Here is a 21271-nt window from a genome sequence, read left to right on the forward strand (position 1 = left end):
CTCTTTTGCAAAGCACCTCAGGAGATTCTGGTGATCAGCCAGGTTTGGGAACCACCCCCTGAGGTATATGGCCATCAGGGCACCCAGCTCCTGGGGGTTCGGGCGAGCCCTGCATCCTCTGGCAGCCATTCACACACATAGGGTGCAAGGGCTTGTTTTCCTTTCCTGCCACCATTCTAGCTTTACTGGAGTCCCCCAGGTTGCATCTGGTTCCGGGCATGCTTCATTAGCTGCAAGGTTAATACAACTGTGACTTTTGTTTCGTTTTGTTTTGTTTTGCAAGGGCCACCAAAAGGGCAAGATGAACAGGAAACGTAATTGAATACAGTAAAATTCTATTTTTCTTTTAAGCAACTGGAGTCCCCTTTATTCCTTCATGTGCACTAGGTGTAAGGAGTTGATGTGTCAGCTGATCACTGTTCTTGGAAACCTCACCAAGAAATGTCTGAGTTTCTATAGAATTTAAAGTCCAGACGGATCTGTTTGAGTTTGGAGGCAGATGCTAATTCTTAGGGCTATAGCAGGCCTCTCTCGCTCTTTCATGTGGCGTTGGATTAACAATAGCTACCGTTTATTGGCAGCTGCTATGTTTAGAGAACAAGTTCAGCACTTTTTCTACTTTGTTTCATTTAATCCTAATAGCAACACCAAAACCTGTTTTCCTCATATTACAGAAGAAACTGAGGCTGGGTTAAAATTAAATGATTTACTTGGGGTTAGATACTAGGTACACTGAACAGCCAGCCTGGAAACCCAGGTTTTTAGCTCCAAACCTGTACCCTGAAGGCATTACAGAATAGTGATTACAACTGTGGGCTTTGAGCCCTCCTGCCTGGCCTCAATCCCCCACTGTGTAACCCTGAGCAACTTGTAGAGCCCCTTTGTGCCTCAGGTTCCTCATCTGAAAATGGGGTTCTTAACCCAGTTAATAGATGGGCAAAAGATCTGGACAGATGGCAAATAAGCATATAAAATGCTCAACATCGTATTTTGTCATTAGGAAATTGCAAATGAAAACAACAATGACATACCACCACATACCTATTGAAATAGCTAAAATCCAGGGGCGCCTGGGTGGCTCAGTGGGTTAGGCCTCTGCCTTCAGCTTAGGTCATGATCTCAGGGTCCTGGGATGGAGCCCCCCATCGGTCTCTCTGCTCAGCGGGGAGCCTGCTTCCCCCCTCTCTCTCTGCCTGCCTCTCTGCCTGACTGTGATCTCTGTCTGTCAAATAAATAAATAAAATCTTTTAAAAAATTTTTTTTTTTTTTGCTTTGAAATTTAGAAACAAATTTTATTTAAGATCTGAAATACAATTCCTAAAATATCAACTTCTCCAGAAAACCGTGGCTACACAATAATGCATTGCCTCTATCATGTTAGAACGTGCATTAGACTCAAATACAAAAACCATGAAACAAATCACCATCCTTCAACAATTTGAGCAAAGATAGAATGCCTAAGGAACAACATAGATGGACTTGCAGAGGATGGGCTGTTTTACTTCAAGCACCATAAAAAAAAGAGCACAAATGCATGGGTTTTCAGGTATATACATTAAGTTGAACCTTTGGCACTAGGAATCAGGGCATTTTGTCACGTAGCATTAACACATATTAGAAAATTGTGTAGTGTCAAAGGGATAGAACCACCAGCTTTCAAGCAATGTTGTCAACTAGGCAATAAAATGTTCTACTGAATGTTTCTTCTTTGTCTAATTACTGCGTACACTGGTAGCAACTTTGAAATGAGAAAAGGAGCTTGTACTCCTTTCATTTTCTGTTTAGAACAAAACAGAAAACAAACTGAAACATAAGCCCTGTTATACATTAACAATTTTAAAGAACATCAATTATACAAGAAAAAGACTAAGAACAAAAAGAGTGTTTACAGATACCAGACGTAACAGTGAGTGGTCAGTAGACCCTCACAGGGCTTTGCGGTGGTACTCAGCCGAAGCCACTTTGTAATCACTGGCAGTAAACAGAGATGCAGCATTCTTTGCCAGATATTTTAGGAAATCATGCAAATAGCCCAACAATAATGCAAGGCTCTTCTCATCAAGGGGCGTATATGCCAACATTGCTCCAATTCTTACAAATAATCTCAGTAGGTGTGGGGCTCCATAAACCTGGGACATTGGTGCATCAGGGTGAGCCAAGAGGATTTCTGCATACTGGGGCCTCTCAAATTTGTAGAGCAGCTGAGTGCCCAACATCACATTGAAATATTCTTTTATTCCTGCCACAACTTCATTAACTGCGTATTCCTTGTTATCAACATTTCCCTGCGACTTTTTGCAATTTGCATACTCTTCCAGAATGGCATCTACATTTTTCTTAGCAGGGAGTTGAAAGAGCTGCTTCTGCCTGGTAACTAAGTCCCAGTCCTCAACAAGCCATGGTTTTAATTCTTCAGGAATCTTCACTTTAACTTCCATTCTATTCTTAAAGGCCTCCTCACTTTCAACAGTGGGATCGGCCCGGGCCCTTTTCTTCCGAGGTGGCTGGGGTGCTTCACTGGTACTGCCACCATCTCCATTTCCAGGAGTCTTCTGCTTGTTCTTTCTTGTCTTCCTCACAGATCCTGAAGGGGGGTTCTCTGCAGAGCGACCCCCCCATCGCCCTGGGAGAGCCGGTTCCAGATTCTTCTGCTGTGGACCAGCAGTCTTCTTTCCTGAGGAGGCCCCTCTCATCTTACTTCTCTGCATATTGCTTCTAGTTGGTTTTTTAAAGTTGTCTTCTTCTGCAGATTGTTGTCCACGAGTTTGAGAACCCTGCTTTCTGGAACTCATTCAACCCTGTTTTTATTCCAACCAATAATCCTCTTCCTTCTTTCCCTTCCAAGAACTCCTCGTGTTTTCCCAGATGGAACCTCCTAGATCTCCTGGAATGGTCTGGAAGGATGAGGCTGGGGACACAACCTGCACCATGAATCAAGGTTTGTGACTGCTTAATAAAGCCACGGAAAGAGCCTTTTTAAAAAATTTAAAAAAAAAAAGAAAGAACTAAAATCCAGAACACTGACAACCCCAAATACTGATGAGGATGTGGAGCAATAGGAACTCTCATTTATTACTCGTGGAAATGCAAAATGGTATAGCCACTTTGGAAGATAATTTGGTGGTTTGTTTGTTTATTTGTTTTAAAGATTTTTATTCATTTATTTGTCAGAGAGAGAGAGAGAGAGAGAGTGAGTGAGCACAAGCAGGGCAGTGGCAGGCAGAGGGAGAAGCAGGCTCCCTGAGGAGCAAGAAGCCCAATGTGGGCTCAACCCCAGGAAGCCCAGTTCATGACCTGAGCTGAAGGCAGCTCCTTAACCAACTGCGCCACCTTGGTGTCCCCAGTTTGGTGGTTTTTATAAAGTTATACATTCTTACCATACAATCTAGCAATGATACTCTTCAACATTTACTCGAACAAGTTGAAAACATGTCCGCACAAAATCTTGCACATTTACAACAGCTTTATTCTTCATTGCCAAAACTTGGATGCAACCAAGATGCTCAACTGGTAAATGGGTGAACAGGCATATCATTACGATGGAAGATTATTCAGCAATATGAAGAAATGAGCTATCAAACCACACAAGATGTGGAAGAACCTAACTGCATACTGCTGAGTGAAAGAAGCCATTATGAAAAGCCTGCACATTATATGATTTCAACCATAGCATATTCTGGAAAAGGCAAACTATGAAGAAAGTAAAAAAAGCAGTAATTGCCAATGTTCAGGGATAGAAGGGAGGGATCACTAGGTGGAACACAGGGGAATTTTAGGGCAGTAAAATTATTCTGTATGATATTGTAATGGTGGATATACATCATTACACGTTTATTAAAACCCATCAACCTGTACAACACAAAAGTCAACTCTAACATAAACTGTGGACTTTAATTAATAATAATGCATCAATATTGGCTCATCACTTATAAAAAAAAAAAGTACTACGTTAATGCAAGATGTAGATAATAGGGAAAACCGTGTGCATGGTGGGATGGAGAGAGGAGGGAAAATAGGGTATATGGGAACTCCCTAAACTTCCCACATAATTTTTCTGTGAACCTTGAGTTGCTCTAAAAAATAGTCTGTTAATTAATGAAGAATGTCTAAAAAAATACAGATATTTAAATAAAACCCTTAAAAAATGTCAGGTACTGAATAAATATTATTATCATTGTTGTTGTTGTTATTTTTATTACTAATCTGTATCACTTCCTTGGAAGTGATCCAGACATTTGTCTGAAAGCAGCCTGAAGTTTTGGTGGGAAATTTAGTGTGACCTTGGGCAGGTAACATAAACTCTCTGTACCTCCATTTCCTTCTCTATAAGGTGGGGATGAGAATTGTACATACTTCTTGGGTTGCTGTGAAAAATCAATGGGTCAATGAATATAAATTTTCAGAACAGTGCCAGGCATGTAAGTGGAGCTTACATAGCTACTTACATAGCTACTTTTACTGTGTTTCTATGTGACCTCCTAACCTTCCATACTCCATGGAACTCAGCTCAAACCCATCACCTAATTTTTGTTTTCTTTGCTTGCCCCCATTTTAGCACAAGAACTTATATTTGGTCTCAGTACAGGATGCGGCACATTGAGATGTTCAACATCTGCTGAACAAACTGGCAGAGCTGTAGACCTGAAACCTGGACACCTCACCTGCAAGGAGGCCTTCAGCGTTCTAAGTTGTGAGAACACTGAACATTATATGGGTCTTACATGCAGTCCGGATTTTGAGGAGTACATTTGCTTTCCTGGGGGACTCCCTCCTTTACTATCTAATGTGTCTTGGGCTCTTCTTGGGTTATTCTAACGTTTGGGCACTAGTTCTACAATATCTACTTCCTCTTCGGGTTTACAACTCCGACGGATGATATTATAATTAATTTCAGCCGTTTGATATCCCAGTGATGGTAGGTTCTTAGTCCTATGGTTGACTTTGAATTTGGGAGGTTTTGTTTCTGGTCTATCAAACTTCATCAAGTTTATATCTAACCTTCACAGTCTGATATGAATTCTAGATTTCAAATAACCTTTAATCTCTTAGGGGGCAGATTTACAAGTATTCCACCAAAGTTAGTTTCTTTGTCTAGAATGGTATACATATATATATATGTGTTTATGTGCACAGGCGCATGGTGTGTATATGTATGAAAGATATGTATTGTTTTATGTTCCTTATGAATTCTACAGATATTTAATTAAAATATATAGACACTGAATGTTCTCAAAACAGAGTCACTTTTTTATGAGTGCTTAAAAGATTGACGTGTTTAGGTCTAACTTTTCTGGGGAAAGAGTGAATGAAGACAGTTTTAACAACAGCAAAAGAATCTATTGCCTTGTATTTTTAAAGTATTTTTTTAAAGATTATTTATTTATTTATTTGACAGAGAGAGATCACAAGTAGACAGAGAGGCAGGCAGAGAGAGAGAGAGAGAGGGAAGCAGGCTCCCCGCTGAGCAGAGAGCCCGACGCGGGACTCGATCCCAGGACCCTGAGAACATGACCTGAGCCAAAGGCAGCGGCTTAACCCACTGAGCCACCCAGGCGCCCCTGCCTTGCATTTTTAGATATGATAATTATAATACCAATGCATAAAAATTAGAATCAAGTTATTTCAAACTAAAAAAAAAATCTGGGGAAAATGTACATACAAAATATGATATCTTTACTGATTATTCTAATAATAGGCTGAAAACACATGTATACTTTTTACAAATAAACTAAATAATAGTAATTCACTGGTTTTGACTTAATGCTCCTTGGAGTTCTTAAATATGAATCTTAATCTTTCAAGGTGGCCTAGAGGATGCATTTGGTTTATCAATGTTGATGGTGTGGAAAATTCTCAAAGGAAAGAACTCCGTCTCTCTGGATAGTTTATCAATAAGCCAGTGAATGCTTGACCCTTTTATTGAGCCAATCAATTGTGTTTGTTGATTATTCCAGCTTCACGGGGAAGCTGGAACCAAATGGCTCACGAGACAGTGTTATTAAAAGGCTTTTGTTCCTTAGAAGAGAGATACTTCACAAATATTAAAATTTTTTGGAATTCTCTCTGGAATACTAGAAGTTTGCCCTGAGTACATTGTACATAAAATAGATTCTGTAACATTGTGATAAGGGAAGGAGGACTCTGCAGGGCTAGGTAGGATGCATTTTCTAAAATGAGAAAATTAAGATCCTGGGTAGTCAAGTGACTTATATTTTTTTATTATTATTTTTAAAGATTGTATTTATTTATTTGACAGAGAGAGAGAGAGAGAGAGTGCACAAGCAGGGGAAGCAGAAGAGGGAAAGGGAGAAGCAGGCTCCCCGCTGAGCAGGGAGCCCAACGCAGGACTTGATCATGACCTGAGCTGAAGGCAGGCACATAACCCACTGAGCATCCCTCAAGTGAATTTTAGGTAGCCAACATGAAATTTGTCTTTCTGCTTGATTTAACTGCTCCCACTCTTAACACATCACTACACATATCTCTCACACTCTTGGAGTAAGCTTCACAACCTCTGGCCTTCTATTACCTCAGCCTGTAATGTACCCCACACCAGCTGATTCTTAGAAGAGGTAATTCCTTCAGGTGTCTACTTAGATCTCATTTCCTCTTCCTATTCCCTAAACTCTGCTTTTACTATCCTCACCCATTCTCCTTAATTCTGTATCATAAAAGGTCTGGGAACTGTGATGGTAAAACACAGTCCACTCCTCGAGCTTTCTGGGGCGTGTTGGGAAGTGGAGGGGCAGGAAGGCCCTTGGAAGGAACAGTCCTGCATTGGTTAAGTTTTGCCTCTGTCATGTGAATGATTGAGATTTCTGTTCCTGTTAAAAACAAAGCTATTTTCTTCTCTTCATCAAGATCTTGTGTAGCCTCATGGCTCCTGTGGTGGGTGAAATGCTGTATTAAATGGCATGCGGGATTCTCTGGGTCTAAGAATCTGCTTTTCTCTGGGTAAGCTATCTTTCTGTTCTTAGGCTCAGGTATCTTGTTCCTTCCATATTTCAAAATGTCTGTCCAAGCTAGCTCTAAGAATTGATGAGAAATACTAGAGAGGTTGAAGGGGCAACTGAATGATTGCCCTTTGTCAATTTATTTTCATCTTTAAGGCAAAACCATCACATGCATGCTAGTAAATGTGTAACAATCAACCATCTAGGAGTGAAGAAGGAAGCCTATATTTGCAATATTTGCTTGTTTCTGTGGTGGAAATTCTTCCACCATACTCACTTTTGAGCTACAAACATGCAGTAGCACACCACTCCATAGCACTTCCACGGGACAGAAAAAGTAGGTGCAAATAACTTCAAGAAGGCAGATAATAGTAAAGTAATAAAATACAAAAGTAAATAAATACTATACAGTAAAGCAGCAAAATAATTAGAATGTGATGAGTTTTGAGTATTTGTTTTTAATATAATTTATTTAATTCTAATTTAATGTAATGTTGAATAAGACCTTTCATTAGCAACTGACTTGCAAGATTCTGAAAATGTAACCATCAATTCTCATAAGCTGGGGTGAATCAGTTCAAACACATACTGAACACCATTTTCTCCCCTTAGCATGAAAGGTCTGTTCAGTTTGAGATTCAGCAAACATGAAACTTAAACTTCCTAATTCCCTGCAGGAAATTAACTTGTGTATAAAATTAGAGTTGTGAGTTAGGTACTAAAGGTATTGTAAATGGGGCATCTGGGTGGCTCAGTGGGTTAAAGCCTCTGCCTTCGGCTCAGGTCATAATCTCAGGGTCCTGGGATTGAGCCCCGAATCGGGCTCTCTGCTCAGCGGGGAGCCTGCTTCCCTCTCTCACTGCCTGCCTTTCTGCCTACTTGTGACCGCTGCCAAATAAATAAATAAAATCTTTAAAAAAAAATTATTGCAAGTAAGAAAGGTTAAGAAATGTTACACTGATATTTTCTCACTGTCAGATGATTTTCTTGTTGTTGTTCCAGTATGTTTTTCCCATGAAGGAAACACATACCAACTTAATAACATACAGAAATTTATATCTTTAGATTTAATGGCTTTCAGTGTTACTCAAATGTTGTCTGCTAACCCACAGTATTGTTATCGCCTGGCATCAGGTTGGAAATGAAGATTCTCAGGTATTATCCAAAACTCTTGAATCACAATCTGCATTTTGACAAGATCTACATGCTCAGTAAATTTTGAGAAACATTGGGTCGCCTCGGTGGCTCAGTTATTAACCATCTGCCTTCAGCTCAGGTCATGATCCCAGAGTCCTGGGATTAAGCCCTGCATAGGGCTTCCTGCTCAGCGGGAAGCCTGCTTCTCCCTCTCCCACTCTCCCTGCTTGTATTCCTTCTCTTGCTATCTCTCTCTGTCAAATAAATAAAATCTTAAAAACAAATTTTTTTTTTTTTTTGAGAAGCACTGACAGACTGAGTATCAGCTTGAAGTTAGACAAGTCTGGCTCTAGAACAACACTATCCAATAGAACTTTCTGTGAGGATGGAAATGTTCCATATCTGTGCTGCTCAAAACATTAGCTGTTAACCACATGGGGCTATTGAGTGCATGAAAAGTGGCTAGTGCCTGAAGAAGGTCCCCTTGAGTATTCAGCAAAGTATGAGATTAGCACATGTGTATGAGGAAATTATGTGTATGTACTAGATTGGCACATGTGTATGAGGAAATTATTCACATTGGGAAAGAACCATCCAAGAAGATTAAAGAGAATAATGCTTACCACCAGGAGAGCCAGGAATAGTTCTTGTTCCTATAAATCCAGTGTTCTATACAGTGAAGCAAATGTTAAGTGCTAAGCTAGTGTTACGGTTGGTGTTGGTGTTGAATCCTTATACTCTTAAGAAAGTTACTATTATTAACCTTCATTTATAGATGAAAACAGGAACAGAGAAGTTCGGGAACTTGCCCAAGATCACACAGCCAATAAGGAGTACAACTGAATCTCAAATTTGTTCTATTTGACTTCAAAACTCATATTTTCAACCATAATGATGACCCATTTCCAATAGATTATTTTTTTCTCCTCTGCTCTTCAGTACTGAGCTTGCTCCAAAACTGGATTTCAGTAGAAGTTGATTCCTCAAAAGGATTTGTGGTTGATAAGATAGATTGTCCTTCCATAAACCATTTTTGGAAAATGTCAGTGCTCCCTAGGAAGCGACTCACACATCATTTCCCATTTTCCCCTGCACTGATGCTAGCATAATTTCTTAAATGCTGGTAATATGTGGGAAGGTAATTGGAGCCTTGCCCTCTCTGCTAGGAACTAAAAGTATAAGACAATGAATTGGTGATCTGAGCCGCTGTCTGGCCTTCCTTCCATTACTTTGTTAATCATGGCACTGCTCTCTGCCCTGGGTTTAATGAGTTTATTTTTAATGTCCCCATATAAAATCATTTTCCCCATTCACAAACTGAAATGCTCCATAATTTGCAACTCTTCTCTGCCTTCCTACCCTGACTGAGCACTTGATTGCCTTTTTTCATGTCATCCTCTAACCTCTAGGCATAGCTATCTTGCCATGCCAGTCACCTCAGGGGTTCTGTATCTTCTCCAAGACCAAGTAGAAAGTCTTTATTTTTGGTTTATGTAACCCATGTGTCAGTTTTGGATCTTTTACCCACTGAAACCCAAATAGGATCACCTCAATCCAAGAAAATTCATGTTTCTTTCCACGATTTCTGTCTCTTCATCTTTTGCATGAATACTCCTACTTCTTGGCTCGGATTTTAGTAGATAGTGCCTTTGCAGGTATGATTCTGCTTCTTTGTAAGTTCTATAAACATTTAAGAACCTCCCTAGAATTTGGCCTTGAAATTAGCTGCCTTAAAGCTAATTTTGGGAAGATTTATATTGCATTAGTGCAAGTGACTTCAAATTGAACATTAGATATTCCTTTTTTGAAATGCCTTGTAGCTCTTCCCACATTACTGGCCTTTTACCCTACATGGTCTCCAACTGTGAATCGTATCTCTTCCCCTCTTACACTCCCTGTTTAGATGTTAAAATTTATTTCTTTCTTTGCTTTAGGAAGACCACTCTAGCGACTTTTTAAAACATTTACCATGGTACCTGCTGACATTCACACTCTTTGGTCTGTCAATTAGTAGCAATCTAAATATTGGCTCAAAAAATTACAGTAGCCTCCCTAAGAGGAATTCTGGTGACAGTTGTTAAGATAGTACATTTTTCACTTCCACTGACCTAATTTTTGCTAACATTTCCAGCCTCGTCTCCCCACTAGTGCACGTGCTATTTCTGTTATCAACATAGTATGTTTTTCCTCATTTCCATATTTTAAAAAGATGTCACTACTTCTTTTGCCTGGAACTCCTTTCCATCCTCCCATAAAAGGAAATATATATTTTAAAGGGAAAGTCTTGCCTCTATACAATATAAATTTTTTTAAATCAAAGATTTTATTTAACTCATTAATTAATGTGGGAAAAAGTAAGATGCTACAACAGGTTCAAAGGACAGTCCAGAGAGCAGAAACATATACAGGCCATACAGGCCATCAGGAGTATGAAGACAAATTTTCTTCAGAAATGCAAAACTGGTTTATTCCACATTGGGGGAGGAAAATCAACTGAAGCTTCATCAGGAAAAAATGCATTTGTACACCTCTGGACAAAATTAATTTGCACTGCTCTAAGTTGTCTACAAATTACAGAGCTATAAGTAGCTCAATGTCCATGAAGTGCACAAAGACGCCATAAAACCAGGTATCTTTGGAGGATGTGCTAGACACCACTTGGGTTTCATTAAAGATATCCAGTAAGATTTTTCATGCATTTCCAAGGAATTCACAATTTTCCCTTTTATTCTTTTATTTCCTCTACTATCTTCTGCTCTTTTCTTCCTCTCTTTCTTCCCATTTCTAATTCCCAGTGGTTGACTCATTTATTTCTAGATAGTCTCAACCTGTGTACTCAATCTACAGTTTGTGCAGAATCTGCATCATTAGCTTGCCAAACAGTGGTTTGTTTTTTTTCTTATTTCTTTCTTTCTTTCTCCTTTTGAACAGAATTGGGAAACCATTGTGTGCTTAGGTTTCTGGTTACTCTAATGTTGCATTCAGTTGGGTTTGGAGGCTTGAATTAACTTGAATGAGCTGTACATTCTCTTAATACATTTTTCCATATCTTAGACTTCAATTTCTTCTGTATGATGTTGGAAGGTTGAATATAGTTCAAATGTTATTCTCTTTAACAAAGAAGCAAAAGGGACCTTGAGGAATTCCATATTTGCTGTCATTTGTTGCATTTTTATGCATACATATTCTATAAATAGTGGTCCTCTGCTTTATATATTCATTTACTTGCTCTAAGAATAAGGCTTTGTTGCCTGTAACATTTATCATAATTCTCTGAATATTAAAGGAGTTAGTCTCTGGCATTTGGTTCACAGGCTAATACAACTCTTCAGCATTTATATTTTGTCATTTCTATATTTATGTCTTAAATGTGAACTGTTTGCAGAGCTGTAGTGCTCTGGTTTCTTTATGTTCTTCTTCACTTTCTTCCTTCTTGGGATGATACATAATAATACTGTTAGAATTGTATTGTAATAGTCAATACTTTATAAAGGTAAATTGTATTAAGGCTCCTGATAATTCATGCTATGTAATTCTTACTTGAATATATGTTACCAAGTGACTTAATTAGGTGGCCACAGAAGGGGCCTATTGATGCTGAGACAGTCAGTATTAATTTCAGAAAAGGATGGCCAATGATTAAACCAAATGGCACTTGAAGGACGGAGGTAAGTAGGATCTCATGCTGGTGTAGAGAGAAATTTTGTGATAACAAGATCATGTATGATGTAAACAAACTAAAGCTATCCAAACAGTGTCACAGTGATTCCTCAGTGACTTAAAAGCACAAATAAGGGTTACTATTCCACTGGATTTTCAATTCTGAATCTTGCCCAATGTTAAGAATAGAGAGAAAAATCTTTTTTTTTTTAAGATTTTACTTATTTATTTGACAGAGAGAGAGATCACAAGTAGGCAGAGAGGCAGGAAGAGAGAGAGGGAGAAGCAGGCTCCCTGCTGAGCAGAGAGCCTTACATGGGGCTCAATCCCAGGACCCTGAGATGGTGACCCGAGCCGAAGGCAGAGGCCCAACTCACTGAGCCACCCAGGCACCCCAACAGAGAGGAAAATCTTATGTTGTTCTCCTAGATGCTCTGGGTGCAGTTGGACAATCTTTGGTGTGGTCGAGACTATAAAAACTGCTGCTCACAAAACTGGGGATTGAGAATCTCTGGCCTGGATTGGAGAGGAAGGCTCTGCCTGCCGCAGGCACTGTAGTAGGTAGAAAGCCAGGCTGTGGCAGGTGGGGCCAACTTTAAGTGTGTTGTCATGCAATGGGCACCTTCATGGTCTCTGTCTATGGCTTCTCTTAAGAGACCTCTGCTATTTGTATGTCTTCTTTTTTTATTGTTCTTTGGAGAAATGTCTGTTCATGCTTTCTGCCCATTTCTTGGTGATTTTTTTTTTTTTTGAGTGTTGGTTTTGCTATGTTCTTTATAGATTTTGGATACTAGTCCTTTATCTGATAAAACATTTGCAAATATCTTCTCCTATTTCATATGTTGCCTTTTAGTTTTGTTGACTGTTTCCTTTGCTGTGCAAAAGCTTTTGATCTCGATGAAGTTCCAATAGTTCATCTTTGCTTTTGCTTCTCTTGCCTTTAGAGACATGTCTAGCAAGATGTTGCTGCAGCCGAGGTCAAAGAGGTTGCTGCCTGCATTCTTCTCTAGGACTTTGATGGATTCCTCTCTCATATTTATGTCTCTCATCCATTTTGAGTTTATTTTTCTGTATGGTGTAAGAAACAGGTCCAGTGTCAATCTTTTGCATGTGGCTGTCCAATTTTCCCAACACCATTTGTGGAAGAGATTTTTTTTTTCCATTGGATTTTCCTTTCTGCTTTGTCAAAGAATTGTTGACTATAGGGTCCCTATTCTTAGTTTTTTATTCTGTTCCATTGATCTATGTGTCTGTTTTTGTGCCAGTACCATACTGTCTCGATGATTGCAGTTGTGTAATACAGCTTAAGTCTGGAATTATGATACTTCTGGCTTTGGTTTTCTTTTTCAACATTACTTTGGCTATTTGGATCTTTTCTGGTTTCATACAAATTTTAGGATTGTTTGTTCCATCTCTATGAAAAATGCTCATGGTATTTTGATACAGATTGCATTGACTGTGTAGATTGCTTTGTGAAGCATAGACATTTTAACAATATTTGTTCTTCCAATCAGACATTTCTCCAAAGAAGACATACAAATGGCCAACAGGCACATGAAAACATGCTCAACATCACTTGGCATCAGGGAAATACAGATCAAATCATGAGGAAATACCACCTCACACCAGTCAGAATGCCTAAAATCAACAACTCAGGAAACAGCAGATGTTGGTGAGAATACAGAGAAAGGGGAACCCTCTTACACTGTTGGTGGGAATGCAAACTGGTGCAACCAATCTGGAAAACAGTATGGAGGTTCCTCAAAAAGCTAAAAATAGAGCTACCCTATGACCCAGCAATTGCACTACTATGTAATTATCCAAAGGCTACAAGCATGGTAATTTGAAGGGGCACATGCACCCCAATGTTTACAGCAGCAATGTCCACAACAGCCAAATTATGGAAAGAGCCCTGATGTCCATTGGCAGATGAATGGATAAAGAAGATGTGGGGGGAAAAAATACACACACACACACACACACAATGGAATATTACTCAACAATCAAAAAAGAATGGAATCTTGCCATTTGCAACATGAGTGGACTAGAGGATATTATGCTAAGTGAAATAAGAGAGAGACAAATACTGTATGATTTTACTCACATGTGGAATTTAAGAAAAAAAACAGAAGAACATAGAGGAGAAGAAGGAAAAATAAAATATGAAAATTGAGAGGGAAGCCAACCATAAGAGACCCTGAACTCTAGTAAATAAATAGGGTTGCTGGAGGAAGATGAGTCAGAGGAAGGATAACTGGGTGATGGGTATTAAGGAGGGCATTTGGTATAATGAGCCCTGGATGAATGACTAAATTCTACCACTGAAACTAATTAAAAAATAAAATAAAATATAGGAGAAATAAATACACCACCAGCACAGATGGGGATGATTAAAAAAAGAAAGAGAGAGACCTCTCTTATAGCTTCCTGGAAAGATTAGTGGGGAAGGGGAGATTTTTGCTTCAAAGAGAAACCCCTAGAATTCCTGGTTTTTCTTCTTTCTCTCCTTGTGCAGTGTCTCTCCCATCACAATCCTCTGAGCTACAGGCAGTTTAGCTGTATTAACCAGTTTTAGACAGTGAAAGGGAATGGCAGGACATAAAGTGTATAACCTAAAACAAACAAGCAAACAATGGTGTGCCAGGCATTGTTCTCATTGGTTTAATTATTGATTTGTTTACTCCTCATCATAACTAAGTAAGGCAGATAATATATGACATTTTACAGATATGTGGATTATATAAAATTACACACATGTTGTTCTATATAATTCAGTTACTTTGCCTTGCAAAGCAGTAATCCATTAAAAATAAGGCTCTTCTTATTTTACATGATAGCTAATCCCAAACTTTAGTGGGTTTAGGGGGATGTGAGGGAGGGGAGACCTTGTCTCTGATTAATAGAGTTAATTTCTGCCTTCTAGTCTGAAGTGTCCCCCTGACCCCACCCCTTTCTCTTTTAATTTCTGAGGGAATAAATGCCATGTGTGAAGGTCAGCGATGTCCTTCTGCAGCAGGCCATACCTAGAAATATTGATTTGGCATTTGATACCATGACTTAAATCACACTGAATCTTCCAACTTCCTATAATGCATGCTAAACATCTTGGTTTCCTTCTATATATGTTGATCTATTCATGATTTTCACCAGCAATATGGCAATGGTAACTGGTCTTCAGATGGCTGTGTGTCTTATATTTGATGAAAATATTTGGCTGATAGTGATAATAGGACTCTTTCAAAATAGTTTTATTTGAGCGTGGTGCTTGGGTGACTCAGTCAGTTGAGTGTCTAACTCTTGATCTCAGCTCAGGTCTTAATCTCCAGGTCTTGAGTTCAAGCCCTGTATTGAGCCTACTCAAGCCCTGCATGGAGCCTAATTAAAATAAATAAAATAATAGTATTGGGGTTATTTGAAACTGCATACAATAGAGTAATGAGGCCCAACTCTGTTTTCCATGATAACTAAGGATGTTTACTGTACCCCAAAGATTGTCTGAAGCTACCAGTGTTCCTTTAAGAATAATAATGGCTAACAGTTACGTAGTGCACTGTGCCAGGCCCTGTTCTAATTGCTGTATGTATATTACCAAATTTTAATCCTTATAGCTTGCATAACTTATGCAAGCAAAATTAGTTTGACTTGTTTCTTCCTTCTATCATTTTCTTGTAATTCCAAGTCTCGTGTGGATGCAGTAAGTAGTGAGACTTAATGTCACATGCTTACACTTGATTGCAAGGGAGGCTGTCAAGGCAGGCCCAGGTCTTTGCCTTGGGAGTTTAGACTCATTGTGAAGAAAGTGAACACGATATGAAAATGTGTTTAAAAGATTCTAAGACACCATAAATGTAAATAATTCCAGTACAGAGACACAGTAGGAAAATCAGGAATGTGGCATCATGCCAAGGGGAAAAGTATGTTTCAAATGCGACCAAGAGGTCCAGTACTGTGAAAAGTGAAAAATATTCATTGGCTCTAGTGATATGAGTTCACCAATGGCCTTAGTGAGAACCATTTCAGCAGAGGGCTGGGAGGGGAAAGAGATGGATTGGACTGAGGAGAAAATAGGATTTGAGGAAATGCAAATAGTAAGTTTAGGCAATTCTTTAAAGATCAACAGTGAAGAAGAGGAGAAATATAGGATAGCAGTTGATAGAGTGGGAAGTTGGATCAGGGATTTTTTTTTTTTTTTAATTCTAAGGTGAAGGATTCGGTAGAGAGAAGATGATGAAGATATAGGATAGAAAAGGTATAATCAGTAGTGGTAAGCTTCTGAGAAGGAGTCTGGGGTTGGTATTCAGAGCACACTACTATTTCAAAAGATGGAATAGATGAGAGAATAGTAGCAATTGTAAACAGGTCATTGTGGTAGAAAGTCAAAGAAAGTTCTTTAATTGACTTTGTCTTTTGGGAAGTGGAGCATAAAATTGAAACTGGGAGAATGAGGGTGTGTTGGTTGAAGAAAGAAGGTTTTAGCTGGTAAAGTGTAGCAAGCAAGAAGACTCAAGAAAATACCATGACTGCCAGGGAGTGCTGAGAGCTCTGGTCAGGGAGGAAATCTTTCAGGTATAGGTAGCAATGCCTCTCTGGTCTATTTCACAATTTCCTTAAGCATGGTTTAGCTGCCAAGATGCAGACACAAATAGAACAGATAGTGTATTTATCCAGGATTGGGTTTATGAAACAATAAAGGGTAAATGGGCAAGGAAGTCTTAAGATGTTGGTGAGAGAGTTACTGACAAACGACGTAATCTAAACTGAATGACGTGGGAAGTAAACATCATGGTGGTAATGGTGGTAGTGTTAACTAATAGGAACTTCAGTGACCTGAATGTCCCAAAGACACAGAAGGATGTTTGAGGTGGACAATGGTTGAATAATCAAACTGAAAAGATAGAAGTTTCGGGTCAAAAGTAGATGTGGTAAGCAGGTTCTAAGACAATTCACAATAACCCCTGCATCCACTCTTGTGCTTTCTCACTTCCTCACTCTGAGGGTCTCCGTGTTGTCAGCTTCCCCAGGGAGAGGCCCACCCAGCAAGGACTAAAGGATGCTTCTGGCCCACGGTTAGGAATTAAATCTTGCCCAAAACAAAGTGAGGGAGCTTAGGGGCAGATCCTCTGCTATTTAAACTGTCAGATGAAACTGCAGTCCCAGTCAATAGCTTGATTGAAGTCTCATGAGAAACCTAGTATGAAAGGCACCCAGCTAAGCTCCCTAGATTCCTGGCCCACATAAACTGTGAGCTAATAAATATTGGTTGTTTTAACCTACTAAATTGTAAGGTAATTTGTTATGTAGTAGTAAGTAACTAGGCAGGATTATCACAGTACTAATTAGATGTGAAGATCTTTTGTTTAAAGGAAAAATAAGATCTTTTTCATAAAAGTCATGTTAGAATTGGGTTAGAGTAACTTTTTATGGGTTCCAATACCAGTGATACTAAAGTAATCAACTGGAAAAGAAAATGCCAAAGGATCTTTTGAGAAGGCGGAAAACAGCTGAAAAACAGCTGAAATATCCCCTTAACTTAACTTGACCCATCTCCAAGGTCTCATGTTGGAAAATAATGCTGACAGTTCAGATATTTCCTCTAATGATTATACCTGCTCTGGATCATTCTCTTTTAGCTGCAAAATGAAATAAAAGTGAGTAAAAAAAAGTCTATATTTTAACACACAAAATAAAGTGTGTATTGTTTTTTTTTTTTTTTTTTTGCCAACCCTACTTAATCAGAATTTAGCTCCTTAAGGAATATTTGCCTTCTTCACTACTGTATCCCCAGAACCTAGAGTAATTCATGTACTTGTTTAAGTTTTTGTTCCTCTAGACTGTTCACAGAGTAAAGTCTAAACTCTTCAATATGACAACAAAACTTTTATTGATATGGCCTTTGGTTTTCCACCCTCCCACCTCTAGTTTGCTTGAATGACCACAGTGTAAAATCATTGTACTCATTGCTTTGTTTTCAGTTCTATCTTCGCTTTTGGTCCCTGAACATTTATTTACATTTGAATTGATAGCTACTCACTTAAAAGGATATATATAAAATTATTTGTTTTATCCAGTGTTGTTTTTTTTTATATATGTAGTAGGAGGGTTTTTAAATTTCTAATTTGAAATACTGCCCAAATCCAAAGTCTTACTACATCCATTTTCATCTCTTTCCATATTAAACATTTCTGTGTAATTGTCCTCCAAGTGAGATTCTTTTAAACCAGCAAAAGAGGGATTTTGTTTTGTTTTATCTGATCTAAAAGTTTGTTTTAATAAGCAAATTTAATCAATTTATATTTATTGTGATTACTGATATATTTGGTTATATTTCTGCTGCCTTTAATGTATTTTATGTCTACTGTATTTATTTTTTACACCTTTTTTTCCTCTTTAAGTGGCATATTTTAGTTTGATTATATTTTCTTTATTCCCATTCCCATTTCCCTTTGCTGATTTGAAAGTTGTAAATTTTTCTAACAAAGTCTAAAATTTAACAGATTCTTGCTATGTCTAAATTAGAACTTTAGAATACTTCAATTTCCAATACTCATTTCACTGTTGTCAAGTATTTCAGTGCCACCATGTTGTTAGGATTCTTCCAATTTATCTGTTATTGTCCTCAATATTTTTAGGAGTCAATATTTATTGAAGTTTAGTAACACTTTTTTTTTTTACAAGTTTCTCTGCTTACCATTGTATCTTGTGCTTCACTTCTCTCTTCAGCTCATTTTCTTTTCTGCCATAGTATATTTTTAATCATTTCTTTCAGCAAATGTCTATCAGTTTTATCCTGTCTGTATTTGAAAATGCCTTATTTTATCCTCCTTTAAAGTTAATAGTTCAGGTGGATATGAAAATAATTCAAATATATGGAAGAGTAGAAAGACTTTTACAGTAAACACCTATATCCTAACCACCTGGATTCTGTATTTGTTAACACTGTGCTGTGTTTGTTTTATCCTATATCTGTTTATTTATTTCTCCATCTTATTTTTTTTAAAGATTTTATTTATTTATTTATTTGCAGACAGAGATCATAAGCAGGCAGAGAGGCAGGCAGAGAGAGAGGAGGAAGCAGGCTCCCTGCTGAGCAGAGAGCCCGATGCGGGGCTCAATCCCAGGACCCTGAGATCATGACCTGAGCCGAAGGCAGTGGCTTAACCCACTGAGCCACCCAGGCGCCCCTCCATCTTATTTTTTGATGCATTTAAAAAAGTTGTAAGCATCCATGTACTTTACCCTTAAATGCTTAGATGGAATATTATTAGCTATTGTTCAATATGTGTTTAGAATTCCTTTTCTGAAATAAAATATACACAATGTATAAAACTCAAATGTATCATTTTGTGAGTTGTGACAAATACATGTACCTTAATAACCTATACTCTCATTAAGATATAGAATGGTGTCATTCTTTCTAGAAAGTTCCATCATACCCCTTCCCAGGTAATCTCCAGAAACCCCCTTAAAAGGAAATCTTCGTTCTGATTTCTTTTCACCATTCACCCACAAGACTGGGGAGAATTTCCATTTGATCTATGATACCAAGGCTTACTTTGCTCTTCATCAGATTACACCTGAGGAGGTTAAGTATAAGTTGTACAAAGTGAGTGAGATCTTCTTGTTGTTGTCTTTTTTTAAAGATTTTATTTATTTATTTGACAGAGAGAGAGCACAAGTAGGGGGAGCAGCAAGTAGATTTTTAAAAAAGATTTTATTTTGTTATTTGACAGAGAGAGAGAGAGCACAAGTAGGGGGAACAGCAGGTAGAGGGAGAGGGAGAGGGAGAAGCAGGCTCCCCACTGAGTAAGGAGCCCAATGCAGGGTTTGATCCCAGGACCCTGGGATCATGATCTGAGCCAAAGGCAGACACTTAACCTACTGAGCCACTCAGGCTCTCCAAAAAGTGAGAAAGACCTTTGTGGGAACAAAAGGAATCCCCCATCTGGTGATCCATGATGCCCACACTATCTGCTATTCTGATCCCCTCATCAAAGTGAATGAAACAATTCAGATTGATTTGGAGACTGGAAAGATTACCATTTTCACCATCTTTGACACTGGTAATCTGTGCATGGTGACCTGAGGTGCTAATCTGGAAAGAATTGGTATGATCACCAGTTGAAAGAGTTACCTTTGTTCTCTTGATGTGGTTCATGTGAAAGATGCCAATGGCAACAGCTTTGCCACCTGGCTCTCCAATATTTTGTTATTGGCAAACTCAAAAAGCCATGCATTTCTCTTCCCCATGGAAAGGGTATCCACCTCACCACTGCTGAAGAGAGAGATAAGAGACTGGTGGCCAGAGCAGTGGGTGATGTGATTGGAAGTCCTTAACTAAAGACAATACAGCATGATAACAACAACAACAACGAAAACCTGCTAGGCTATTTTCCAAAGTGGCTTTTATTATTTTACATTTCCACAACAACGTATGATGGCTCTACGTCCTTGCCAACATGTTGTGCTGTCAGTCTTTTTGATTTTAACCATTCCATTGGGTATATTTGGGAACTCGTCATGTATTCTGCTGTTTCTGACTCTCTTGTTCATGTTGAGATCTCTAATGGCAGTGTCATTTTCATTTCTTTGTAGCTAATGTATTTTTTCCTACAATAGTTTTTAAGATTATCTTTTCCTTTTATGTTCTGAAGTTTCACTGCAATATGTCTGATTTGTTTGTTTCCCCTTATGCCACTTTTTAAGTTTGAGAATTTAATTTTGGAAAACTCATTTTGGTATAATTTGTAATTATGTCTGTATGCTCACTTTTGGGGAGAATTTTTATCATTTGGACCTTGAGGTGTACTGTTTAGTACAGGTTTTCCTATGGGGGTAGTTTCGTATTGGTTTCTGATAGGGCTATGTGAGATTTCTATATAAAATTTCTTGGCACAGGGATGCCTGGGTGTCTCAGTCAGTTAAGCCGCTGCCTTCAGCTCAGGTCATGATCCCGGGGTCCTGGGATCAAGTCCCACATCAGGCTCCTTGTCCAGCAGGGAGTCTGCTTCTCTCTCTGCCTCTGCCTGCCACTCTGCCTGCTTGTGTTCTCTCTCTGACAAATAAATAAATAAAATCTTTAAAAAAAATTTCTTGGCACAGAGTTGTCACACTGTGAGGGAATCTGGGAAAATCCCACTCCAAATATGTGGGATGCTTTGTCTAGGGGTTTTGATTCCTGAAGGTCAGCTGTTTCTACCCATGTTCTGAGCAAGCTGAGAGCTAGGGGTGGTAGGTCCCAATTTTCCAAGCTCCTGATTTCACCAGAATTCCAGTTCCAGTTTCTGCACTATGCACAGAGCCTGTATCCTCAGTTTATACCATCACACAAATACTTAAAGTGCAGCCTGTAAGGTCCCTTTATTTTTAGGTTATAAGCCTCCCCATGCCCCTTAGAATCCCACTAATTGCTGTGGATTCCTTCTTATTTTTGACATGTGAAATTTTCCCCTTTTTGCTTTTGATCTTGGCAATATATTAAACATCATTTAAAAACATTTTTTCCAGGGCGCCTGGGTGGCTTA

The 21271-nt window shown here is 38.6% G+C and overlaps 1 protein-coding gene and 1 pseudogene across 1 annotated transcript; one reads left to right on the forward strand and one right to left on the reverse strand.

The window, feature by feature from the left end:
- Window positions 1-1441: 1441 nt before the first annotated feature.
- LOC125086280 (mortality factor 4-like protein 2) lies at window positions 1442-2936 on the reverse strand. Its single transcript, XM_047705503.1, has one exon. It carries the CDS (start codon window positions 2790-2792, stop codon window positions 1926-1928), a length of 867 nt encoding a protein of 288 aa, XP_047561459.1. The 5' UTR covers window positions 2793-2936; the 3' UTR covers window positions 1442-1925.
- On the forward strand, window positions 2890-20084 carry LOC125085575 (40S ribosomal protein S4, X isoform-like; annotated as a pseudogene).
- Window positions 20085-21271: the final 1187 nt, after the last annotated feature.

Source organism: Lutra lutra, chromosome 15 (assembly GCF_902655055.1).
Source record: "Lutra lutra chromosome 15, mLutLut1.2, whole genome shotgun sequence".
In the NCBI taxonomy this organism is placed as follows: domain Eukaryota; kingdom Metazoa; phylum Chordata; class Mammalia; order Carnivora; family Mustelidae; genus Lutra; species Lutra lutra.